The sequence below is a fragment of the Artemia franciscana genome, chromosome 7, assembly GCF_032884065.1.
Source record: "Artemia franciscana chromosome 7, ASM3288406v1, whole genome shotgun sequence".
NCBI classification, from domain to species: domain Eukaryota; kingdom Metazoa; phylum Arthropoda; class Branchiopoda; order Anostraca; family Artemiidae; genus Artemia; species Artemia franciscana.
The window spans coordinates 19,012,053-19,024,115 of NC_088869.1; the positions used below are offsets into that span (position 1 = coordinate 19,012,053).

The window sequence follows — 12,063 nt, forward strand, 5'->3', positions numbered from 1 at the left end:
AAATTCTTATATGAGGATCTTATAAATCCTTTGACTCTGGGCACTTAGGTACAAACTACTTACTCCCAGGTTGGAAAAAAGTCGTGAAGGCGAGTCAAAATCCTGGAAGAACACCATCAAATCCAACATTGACCCAATTATGGGATTTAGATGACACGGCTGCCGATGGGATCCTTTCTGGCTTAAAATTATTGCCTCTCTATTTCATTACCACACCGAATGGACTGTGACCACCTCCTAGCGCGAGGGGAACTGCAAAACTTATGTTCAGATTCAAGTCCAAGTACAAGTTGGTGCCTTACCCTGTCAAACTTTACAAACTACAAATATAACTAGCTAATCGTAAATTTGCCGCATCAACGCTAATTTAATAGAAAGCCGATTTAAGATGTGCATCTTAACCTAGTCCAATTTTCTTTTGAGAAAAAAAGAAATTGGCTACACATGAACCAGTTTCTCAGCAATCATCATTTTCTAGGTTTACTTAATCAATGATAAGGTTTCCCAAATTATAAGAGAGACAGCTGGCCCCCTGGCTAACCTTCAAATAACACCAATGAGCTTTGCAGACAAACCAGACATCAAATCCACAAATGAAAAAACCAAAACACTGTTTTGTCGCAGTTTGATTAGTTTGATTTACTTTTCAGTTTGTGCATAAAACGTTAAATGTCAATACAGCTATATCATGGTAACTGTTGCCATTACCTACTATAGAGATGGAACATTTCTAGTGAGCAGGTATCACATTTTTAGCAATCAATTCAATAGCAAATAAGTACAGAGACCAGAGAATCGTTCGTGAAAATATCTAAGTACTCAAAGATTCTGACTGGACTTGCAGTAATGAGGACATGCTATTAGAGGCTGCAAAATTGGACAAACTTTTGTTATATATAAGATAATATAATTCTAAAGGTTACCATCTAATTCAAATTTGACATATTCACTTCATTTCACGATACGGGAAGCAAAAACAATTAAAAAATTAAATAAGCTAAGTGATCGATGGTCCCTTGTGTTTGTTTTAAACATTTTATATCAATATCTGTAGTTACCACCGCTTATTATGCTTAGTGAGCAGGGACATAATTTTCTATGGAGCAGGGGGGGGGGGCAACTGCTCTTCCCATGCCTCGATTTACCACCCCTGACCCTAGTTTGCCCCCCTCCAATTTGGAATTTAGTTTTTTCAAAAATCCTGTCAAAACTAAGATAATCATGCATAATTCAAGCACGCATAGAAACGGGTCAGTTTTCTTTAGTATATCTTTACCTTTATAGTACTATATGGCTCGTTGTTCAGTCTTCACTATAATTTTCACTCGATTTGGAAAAATTGGCCCCAACTTTGTCCCCCCCCCCAGGATTTTGACGAAATTACGCCACTGTTTGCGAGGAAGGTATGCTTTAATCAAACACAGTAAGTCAGTTAAAAATGAAGGAACCAATGCTTACAAGTTTTGAAGGCTGGAAATACTATAGTAGGTTTTGATTCGAATCGAAACTAGAAGGAACCGCCCATTTACTAATTGTAGCAATCTTCTAGCTCTTCATCTAGCTCAATGAGAGCTAGACAAAAGGAAAAACATGCCTTTATTGATCGAGTCAAGCGTAAAACACAGGTTCACGCAGGGGTGCATCTAGACCACAATCTTGGAGGGGGAATGGGACAATCGTACCAATAATTGCTGTTGATGGAGCTGGTGGATAATAAAAAGTTGGTGATGGAGCACGTGGTTGGACAAGTCATGGGCCCATTTTCTGCCTCACAAAATTCAGATGGAAAATAATTGCATAGTTCTGCTTTTAAGAAAGTGCAAAATGCTTGTCTTTCCTTTAAGAATTTGATGGTAACAATAAAGAGGTATTTAATGGCCACCTACTCTGTGCCCCCACCCAAAAAAATCTTATGTTTTTACTTTAGGCAGAATTCTACCTGCGAATATTTTTGATAAACATTTAAAGTGGTTGAGAACTAAACACAGCTTGGACTAGGCAAGTTTTTGAGTGGATTAGGACTTATTTCTTTATTGCACCGATGCGGCATTTGATTCATTTTCCACCGCTTGAAGAATTATTTCGCTTTTATACCTAAGCAAGATGTAGTTGCCCTAAGTCAGTCTACTGATATTTTGTGATATTCCACAGTTTGGACTTGTCTTGTGCTGTGACGTGATCTCTATGTCACCGATGGTTATCAGCTTTAACGCCTGATGCTCTGACCACACTTCCTGTGTTATATCGGGGAGATACATATTCCAAAATTTCGTGTCTAAGCTACATATTCTGTAGGCTCTCAGTAAAAATCTTGTTTTATAACTCCACATCTCAGTAAAGTGGTTATTTCGAAATCTTTTTTTTTATCCGATCAATTTATATTATGTGGATTTTAATTTGTTTTATTAAAATCAATTTATAACTCTTTATATAGTCAGCTCTGCTACACTTGTTATCGTATTGAATCTGTCTTCAGATTATAGTACGAAGTTTCATGAAGCATCAAGTTTTTGCGCCTAGTTTGGGCGGTTTCCATTTCTGAACTCCAATTTTAAAGGTATAATTTTCCTACTTAATAATAAGTTAAATAAGGAGTAGTATTCTGTCCTTTCTGCTGAAAATATGGCACTGGAAGGATTTTTGAGAGGGCTCAATTTCTGATAACAATAATACACATTTAAATTCCCGCAGTAATTTCATTTTTAGCAAAGTGTGACCTGTACATTTTAGATACCAAAGGCTAAAACTTTTTTTTATTTCAATCAGGGCCCTTGTCACGAATGCTGAAGAGATGAAGTCCCTTTCTTGGACTCCTTCCCTTTAATCTTTCTTTTCATTGCACTTATTTCTTTAACTTAATTTGGGGAAATTATAACACAAAACTATAGAACCGATGCCTTTGGCTGGTATTGGGGTAAGAAAAAATGTGTCAGGGCGTGGCTGGATGCCCTCAAGTTATTTTTAAATTTTAAATAAATATTTCAAATTTCAACTTGCAAAGGATCGAGACCATTGCCATATTTTTATGAAATTGTATTTTTATATGAGTTCGGAAAGAAATAAGGAGACATACTGTTTCTAACCTATTCAATAATGCTTGTTGCAGCTAATTGAATTTACGTATAGAATAATCGTAATTATTTGTCTCTATTGAATTTATTTCTTATGATTCTTCTTACTTGAATTGTTGCAGAGATGTTTTTGCATCAAAGTGCAACTGGAAGAAAATTACAGACCCTGTGGGAAGTTGCAGCAGTTAAGATCGAGCTTTGGATTTCTTATTACTGAACAGAGATTACTGTCTCGTTACCGTCCCACACTTTCCCGTGCTGTATTACTGTCCCATTGAGCCACCATATGACTTACATGACTTACAGAGTTCTAAAAGACGATTACGCAAAAATGTTTCTATTCTTTTAAGAAGAGATCGCAGCTTATTGAGCTGTGAAGTACAATAAGAAATCTAGTAACTTCGGTTAGTCGCAATAAGGGATTTTGGACACAAGTGAAATAATCAAAATTAATTTTGAGCACCAAACTACTTAAAATTAATTGCAATAAGGATTATTTAAGGCATAATAAATCTAAGTTAACATATAGACTCTAAAAAGGCGCATTTTTGCTGAGTTCATACTCTGCTTTTCTTTTGTTTAGAGAGAGTAACATGGGTGGCTGCCACGCCAGTTAATTATTATTAATGATGATAAGGTCTTGGGCTTGACTCTTGTCCGGGTAATATCTTTAATATTTCTGACCCTCGGTTCTTGCTGCTGCGTTTTTACGCAAAAGAGACTGTGTTTGTATGTGGTCCGTGGAAACCAAACCTATTAATTTGATTTGAAACCCTTTTTAACCAGACAATTGAAGTATCTCATAAACTAACCACTTTTGTGAGGAGTCATATTTGTCATAAAAGTTTATTTGTTAGAAGGTATTTTCAGGGAATTGCACACTGAAGGTAAACTTGTATTACTAATTAGGCATAGCTAGCCAACGCTAACACAGACATGCCTTTTTAATATTTGTTCTTCGCTTCTAAAACTTGATTTACCCTATTCTTATGGTATTTAAACAGACCATATTAGTTTCCGCACTTCAACACCTACAGCAACAATTTTACTGCATCTGTGGCCGACTGAGATTGTTCATATAGTATAAGTTTTGCTACCGGAAAAGCCTGTTGGAACTATAGTGGGGGTGACCAAGATTTATGGGTTGACTCATGACAGACTTTCCACTGGACTGGTAGGGAAAACCGGGGACTAATACATTTTCAAACAGATCGTATCTGTGAAGCGTTATGCTTAAAACGGAAATCATGTCAGTGTGAACTAGTGAAAAATGGTGCAAGTCCTGCAAAAAACTGTTTTCTTTGCGTCTTATTCAAATTTCAAGAACCTGTCGCGAAAGTCAGATAGTCTATGCGAGATAAATGGTTGATACGAGTTTTTATTGTAATGCTTGATTTCATTTTGTAGATTCACTGAATTTCTTCATCAAATTATGTTTAGTGAGGCATAATGGCACATCTGCTATTATGAAGACTAGGCAGGGGGCAGATGTCTAAAAACAAATTCAATACCTAATTTGTGTAAATGTCCATAGTCCTTCAAAAAAAAAAATGTTGCAGACTCTTATGGGTATTGATCAGATGACATTAATTTAGGGACATTTGCCCATGGGGTTCGGGCCAGCTCTTACATATATTTTGAAAGAATGTTTCTCACTTTGCCCCCCCTCCCATGATTTTCAAAAAATTGTGCCTCTTCATGGGGAGGCATAGGTTAGAAATTAATTTCTTGTATCCTTCATTTGGACAATTAATGAATAAAGGTGATTTGGTATAATACATCCATTTTTGTTGCAAGAAAATGTGTGTGACATTTATTTAAAAACTTCATTTAACTAAACTGACTTGCTTCATTGATCATAAAATTATATAGGCTACAGTAAGCCTATATGTAAATACACCAACTATTATGAAGAGAGAGGGTAAGGAGATGCCTCAAAGTGTACATTTTAATGCCTAAATATTTGCCTTATGAGTTTTTGTTATGCTCTTTGAACCTACCATCTCTGCAATTCAGGAAGGATAGATTAAACTTAAATTAATACACTTCAAACTGTTAAAGGTGTTAATAATTTATCTTTTAGTGGTTTCTTTCTGTTCAGCCATTATTCACCTGTACAGCAGAAGTAATTAAAATTATACCAGAAAAAGGGTTTTAAGAAAGGTTAGACAAGATTGTTTTGTAACTCAGTACATTAACTCATGAACCATGTTGCTTGACCATATTGTTTCAAGAATTAATGTTCAGCTTTGGTTAGAACCTCTTTTTATGAAATACAGTATATAAAGCCATAATATTTATTGTGTTTGTATTATCTGTTTTGCTCAGTGCCTCTGAGAAGGGTGTCATGAATTTGTCTCTTTGTGCATTATGATGTATTTAGTTATTTCTGTAATGTGTCTAGCCTAAGGAATTTATTTGTTATTCTGGTAACAGTCCAATTACCTAAGGGTCCAATTCTTGTTTAGTTTCAGTTTGCAACAAGACATGTCTATAGTCTACTCCATTTTTTAGGATAAATCAAAAATAAACATCCTTACTATCATTGAGCTTTAAGATAAATATAGAATGAATTTCAGAAATATAGAAAGGTGTTAGAAAAGGATATACAATCCCAATTGATTCCTGGGAATGTCTTTTGTCTATGCCTTTATCATTGCTGCTGGGGGGGGGGGGGGATGATAGTCTTTCTCTTTATGCTTAAGTATGACCTTTTGTTATAATTCCTTAATAAGGACTGCTCAAACACAAGAGCCATTGGATTTGAGATAGGACAAGGAAGCGGCAGTCCTCCTTATGTATAGAATAATATCTCTGTGGTTTAAGCATTAATGTTGCTCCTTACTTTCAGATGGAAAAAACTTTTTTTTTGTTTAATCAATATTTTGAATTGACAAATTACTTACTAATTGATTCTTTAGACATTTTGAAGGAATTTATTTAAAGAAGAAAAAGTATTGTTGAAGATTTTCTACATATCAAACTGATGGAACTAGATTGATTCTTTAAAATTTAATGATATTAGTGAAGCTTGGGCAATTTTTATGGGACTTGATATTTACCAAGTGACATATAGCAATCACAAATTCTGTTGGTCCTGGTTTTGCTAGTTTAGGCACTTCCAGATAAGCTAGGACAATGAAATTTGGCAGGCATTTAAGGGACCAAACCAGATTAAATTAGAAATAGTTTTTTTCCCTGATTCAACTATCTGGGAGAGAGTGGGGGGATGGTTAATTATGAAAAATTAGAAAAAATGAGTTTTTTTTTAACTTACAAATAGGTGATTGGATCTTAATGAAATTTCAAAGCTCTTATTTTAAATTCTGACTGGATCTGGTGACATTGGGGGGAGTTAGAGAGGGAAACCTAAAATCTTGTAAAACACTTAGAGTGGAGGGATCAGGATGAAATTTGGTGGAGAAATAAGCACAAGTCCTTGACACATGATTGATATAACTGGAACAGATCTGCTCTCTTTGGGGGAGCTGAGGGAAGGGTTAATTTTGAAAAAATAAAAAAAAAACTGATTTTTAATTTACAAAGGAGTGACCGGATCTTAATGAAATTTCATATTTAGAAGGACCTCATAACTCAGATCTATGATTTAGATCCTGACTGGATCCATTGTCATTGGGGGGAGTTGTGAGGGGGCAGAAATCTTGGAAAATGCTTGAAGTGGAGAGATTAGGATGAAACTTGGTGGGAAGAATAAGCACAAGTCCAAGATACATGACTGCCATAACTGGACCAAATCCACTCTTTTTGGGGGAGTTGGTGGAGGGGGGGATAATTTGGGAAAATCAGAAAAAGTGAAGTATTTTTAACTTACAAATGGGTGATTGGATCTTAATGAATTTTGATATTTAGAATGGCCTCATGTCTCAGAGCTAATTTAAATCACAACTGGCATTAAGCCTCTGATTTTCCTTTTGAATCAGTCTATTGATTCTTTGAATTTTGCTAGAGCTCATGCCATATGAGCTCTTGGCTCTTCTGACCTCATCACAAGTGCCATATGAGCTCTTAGCTCTAGTTAATTTATCAGTGTTACAATGATTATTATAAAATGACTATTACAAGGATGATTACAAAATATGTACAGATCCCAAAATGGAACAACTATGAAACATAGTACCTAGTCTAATCTATGTGTTAACAATGTTTTTTGACTGCAAAGGCACTGCAGCAGCAAGGATTGAACCCTGGGCCCCATATTGCAAAATATTGATCCTTCTACTGTACCACTATAGGCACACTAGAACACTTACTTTTACTCATGCATGACTGGCACCTGATGCCTTCTTCTAACCCTTAGTCAGGGGAGCTTATGGCTATACATTCCAAAGTATAATCTGAATTTCAGATGCCAAGTGAAGTGGAAAATGGCTGCAAGAGAAGAGAGAACATGCCCTCTTCTAGATGTCCTTATGATAAGAATTATCGCTTTCCCATCAAAGCAATGGGAAGGGCTTAACTAAGACACTAGGTATTAATTCCATCAAGTTTTTAAGAAGCTAGCTGCACCCCTGATCCTTCCCTCCACATAAGTGGGATTGGTAGAGACTCCCAAATTTGCTACTAGGCCGCTTGCTTTTTCTTTCCACCAAGTCTGGCTGATTTCAGATAAAATTAAATCAAATAAGATATGAATTAATTCTCACTGTCAGCTTTAGATCAAGATGGGCAGGGAGAAGAGGTGAATACCCCCTTAGGTTTTACACAGTTTACACATAAATAAATTAGAAAATTATTGAAATTCTTTGCATCAACTCTGCCTCTCCAGTTGCTAAAATACTGGTTCCTTTGCTGTTTACTCTATACACTGGAGGACAAAACAACCTTAGAAACAATGGGGAGAATTTTTTTCAAGACTGTAGAATTCAAACTTTAAATGAATATTTCATCCCTATATCTGAGGGCTGTCCTCAGCACAACACAAGCAAAAAGTTCTGGTTGAACCTCGTTGAAGTAATGATGCTAGGGCTGTGTTAAAAGTTTTCAAAAACATTTTTAATTTAAAAGTTCATATTTTAATGTAAATTTCTTTTTTATCTTTTTGCTTGTGTTGTGCTGAAGACAGCCCTTGAAGATAGGGCCAAAATATTCATTTAAAGTTTGAATTCCACTGTCTTGAGCAAAAAAATCACCATTGTGCCTTTTATTGTTTGTGATGGAAAGGCAGTGTGATCTTTGTTGCTATTACAGTTGGGGACACATATTTGCATATTAACTAATAAACACTCACTATCATTAGCATATCAAGCATGGGAGGGGGAATCCCCTTCCCTTCTTGACTTGCATAGAGTTTTCTTTCACACAGTTTCCATTCTAAAAAGTATAAAAGAAATTCATCAACATTTCAGACACAGGTTTTTTCTAAAAATTTGATTGAGAAAAAAATAAATGCATAAAGTTAGCATTTAGTTGAGGGATGAGCATTCATTTAGCATGGACTATTATGTTTGATAGTTTTTTAAGATGAGATACTGGAACATCTCTGTCCCTTTCATTTTATTTATTTATTACTATGAATAGCGGTAAGCATTAATGCTTGTCGCAAAAACACAAAATCATAATACTAATCTAAAGTAAATTGGCAATGACAAATTAAACAGCAAAAAACTTCTAAATAAAACGACACTACACAACAAAAGCGTCTAAATAAAAAGGCGTATTTACTAATGCACTCTTAAAATTTCAAACACTCTCTGCCTTGACAACCTCCAAAGGCAAACCATTCCATGGTCTGGCAACTCTACTAACAAAAGATAATTGACCAATTTTTTTCAGTGGTTTTGGGGGATATAATTTATAATCATGCTGACGAGTAGAGTGATAATGGCTAAATTTAAAAAATAAATTTGGATCAACATCATCCACTCCTTTAATTATACGAAACACATTTACAAGGTCACTGCGACGTCTGCGAAACTTCAACAACGGGAGTTGAAGCCTAGAAAGTCTCTGCGGATAAGAAAGGCGCTGAAGGCATGGGACCAATCTAGTGGCCCTTCTCTGAACCTTTTCTATCCTATGCTCATCCATTAGACTTAATGGAAACCAAACAGAAGTATTATACTCAAGAAGAGGGCAGACCATTGATTTGTATAGTAGTAAGAAATTACGAAGGTTGAACTTACTAAAGCTTCTCCTTATAGACGATAAACGATAATTCGCATTCTTTACAATTTCTGAAACATGCTTATCAAATTTCAATTGGGTATCAAAGTAAACACCATGGTCATGCACTATTTCGTTAGAAAGGATTTGTATGCCAGACAGCTGGTAAGTATGCACAGGTGGGAGTTTATGAGCATAGTGTAGAACAACACACTTAGAAGGGTTTATGAACATGGAATTAGATTCGCACCAATAAGTTAGAGAGTCAAGATCCTCCTGTAAAAGTTGCACATCGTTTTGGTCTTGTACTGGTAGATAAAGTTTTACATCATCCGCGAACATCTTGACAGTAGAATGCTGAACAGAGGAAGGCAGATCATAAATAAATAAACAAAATAAAATTGGACCCAGGCAGCTACCCTGGGGGACTCCACTTAACACATCAATTGAGGATGACATAGCTTCACCAACAACAACCTGCTGAGTTTGTCTATTTAGATAATCAGCAATAAATACAATTGTTTTTTTACCCAATTTGTAAGCTGCACATTTTTTAAGAACGGTGGGTATTGAGACTTCGTCGAATGCCTTCGAGAAGTCGATGTAAATGCAGTCAAAGGGTATAGCTAAATCGGCAAAACGTTGAAAATCCAAAGTAACCTCAAGAAGCTGAGTATTACAAGACCTATTTTTTCGGAAACCATGCTGAGCAGGATTCCAAAGATAATTTCCGTCAAAATACTTTTGAACGCGTGAAACAATCAACTTTTCCATCACTCGGCAAAAAAAAAACGTGATTGAAATTGGCAGATAGTTTTTAAAATCTGACCTGGAGCCACTTTTGTGAAGCGGCTTTACCAAGGCCCACCCTGTCCGTCTTCCACCCTTACGGACACAGTCCATGCGCCAAAGATAAGTTAAATATATAGGTAAGTGGTTCTGCAATTTCTTGAGCAATTTGTCTTGTCATTATGTTCGAGAAACCGTCTATATCCGGCGCTTTAGACGTATCCAATTTTATAAGAATAGTATAAACTTCAGTCAATGAGAAACCTGAATCATCAAATGGAACAAGAATGTCTGGCGACGCAATCAACTCTACTTGAGATGCAAAATTAGCTTCATTTGAATGAATTGGCTGTGTTTTAACAAAAACTGAAGAAAAAATTTGGTTAAAAATAAGAGCCTTCTCAGAATCACTATCAATCTTTTGGTGTGTATCCTGATGTGTGAACGTAGATGAAGATGGTGCAAGGTTAGGCTTATTCCTATTTACATATTTCCAAAATATTTTAGGTGATGCGGTGCTTGAGTGAATAATACGCGACTCAAGCTCTTCACGATTAGCCCTAAGAAGCCGAGTGACCTTGTTTCTCGCTAGTGAATACGCATGCCATTCACCTGAATCCTCTTGCAACTGAGTATCCAAATTCCCTTGTCTTACTACTTTACTATGTCGTGACTCAATATAAGACCGCCAAAGACTATTTTTTTCACGTATTGCTTGGAGTATGTGTCTCGGAAGTTTAGGATTATTTCTGCGACCGGAAAAATTCCTCACCAAAGGAACAAATTTATCCCTACATTCCCTCAACACCTTTTTTACAAAATCAAACGCGGTGTCCGGAGAAACATGATTATTTTTTAGTTCATCCATGACATTAAAAGACAAAATAAATTGTCGCATTGATTCATAATCGACTTTAGCATAATCATGCTGATAAAACTCAAAACCTCTCTGTTGAGCATCAATATTCATGTAAATATCTAACACAACATGATCACTTTTACCTAAAGGCGGACGGAAATCTACACTCAAAATATCATCGATTGACTTGGTAATAACCAGATCTAAAATCGATGGAATAGCATCATTCCTGGCTCGAGTTGGCCTAACAATATGTTGGTATAAGTACAGATCATCCAATCTATCTAAAAATTGCTGCTCATACGATGAAGTGGACAAACTCGTTCTATGCGCACTCCAATCTATCAAAGGTAAATTGAAGTCACCTAGAATAAGGAACTTTGAACTACGACCAACAAGACAAGAAATACACGCTAGAATATTGGCATTATTAACTGGACTCGATAAATTCACAGTAGGACTACGATAAAAAGCTGCAATACACATGTAAGTACTATGATAAGGCAATTTAACATCAACCAAAAGACACTTCATGGCTGTCTTTCCTAAAATAATCGGAAATTGGTCTCTCTAAATTTGAATAGATTTACTTGAAGAATTTTTTTGATTTTTATGCTAAAAATAAAGAGGGAGAGAGAGAGAGAAATTTCGAGATGAAGAAAACAAGTGGGACTACAGCCAGTAGAAGGAAAAGACAAATTAAAGCAACACAGATATTTCACCTGTATTTTGCTTTTTAAGTTGTTTAAAAGAAAGCACAGCATGCTGCCTATTGTTCTGGGTACAACTGTGAAAATAAATTATTTATTTTATTTTCTGGGAAAGAATTTCCTACTGTATTTTTGTTTGATTTCAAGCATCTTTTAAGAACAATTCTTTTAAGAAATTGAAATGCTGCCAATTAAATAGCACAAATGATTTTGTCTAAAATTAGTGATTAGAAAAAAAATAAAAAAATTGAGTTTTTTGCAAAACGAGTTTTGAGTCCCAAAAGTTTAACTCAATATGGTATTCAAATAGTCACCAAGTTTTTTTTTTTTTTTTTTTTTTTTTTTTACTGCCATGGAGGTATTTTGATAAGATAATTAAGTTGTTTTTTCGTACATAATGTATAATTCTATAAATTATGTTAAATTAAAAAAAAAATCGCTGAAATTGAGGGGTAACATTAAAACTTAAACCAAGAAAAAGTTATTCTGTATGTGGGGGGGGGGCTACCCC

General features: G+C 35.4%; 2 protein-coding genes across 4 annotated transcripts in view; one reads left to right on the plus strand and one right to left on the minus strand.

The window, feature by feature from the left end:
* Window positions 1-4,329: 4,329 nt before the first annotated feature.
* LOC136028942 (apoptosis-resistant E3 ubiquitin protein ligase 1-like) overlaps window positions 4,330-12,063 on the plus strand; it is a 74,398-nt gene continuing 66,664 nt past the window's right edge. The window contains exon 1 of one of the 3 annotated variants that reach the window (XM_065706928.1): window positions 4,330-4,426. The gene's annotated coding sequence lies outside the window, so the exon portion shown is untranslated. Of the gene's footprint in view, window positions 4,455-12,063 lie in introns of all 3 variants that reach the window. The other 2 variants (XM_065706927.1, XM_065706929.1) reach the window with 2 other exon arrangements.
* Window positions 10,081-11,376, minus strand: LOC136029615 (uncharacterized). Its single transcript, XM_065708119.1, has one exon. The coding sequence runs from the start codon at window positions 11,374-11,376 to the stop codon at window positions 10,081-10,083; it is 1,296 nt and encodes a 431-aa protein (XP_065564191.1).

What these genes read in the sequence shown, in the direction of transcription:
- LOC136029615 (XM_065708119.1), bottom strand. Translation starts at nt 11,376, where the DNA reads ATGAAGTGTCTTTTGGTTGATGTTAAATTGCCTTATCATAGTACTTAC.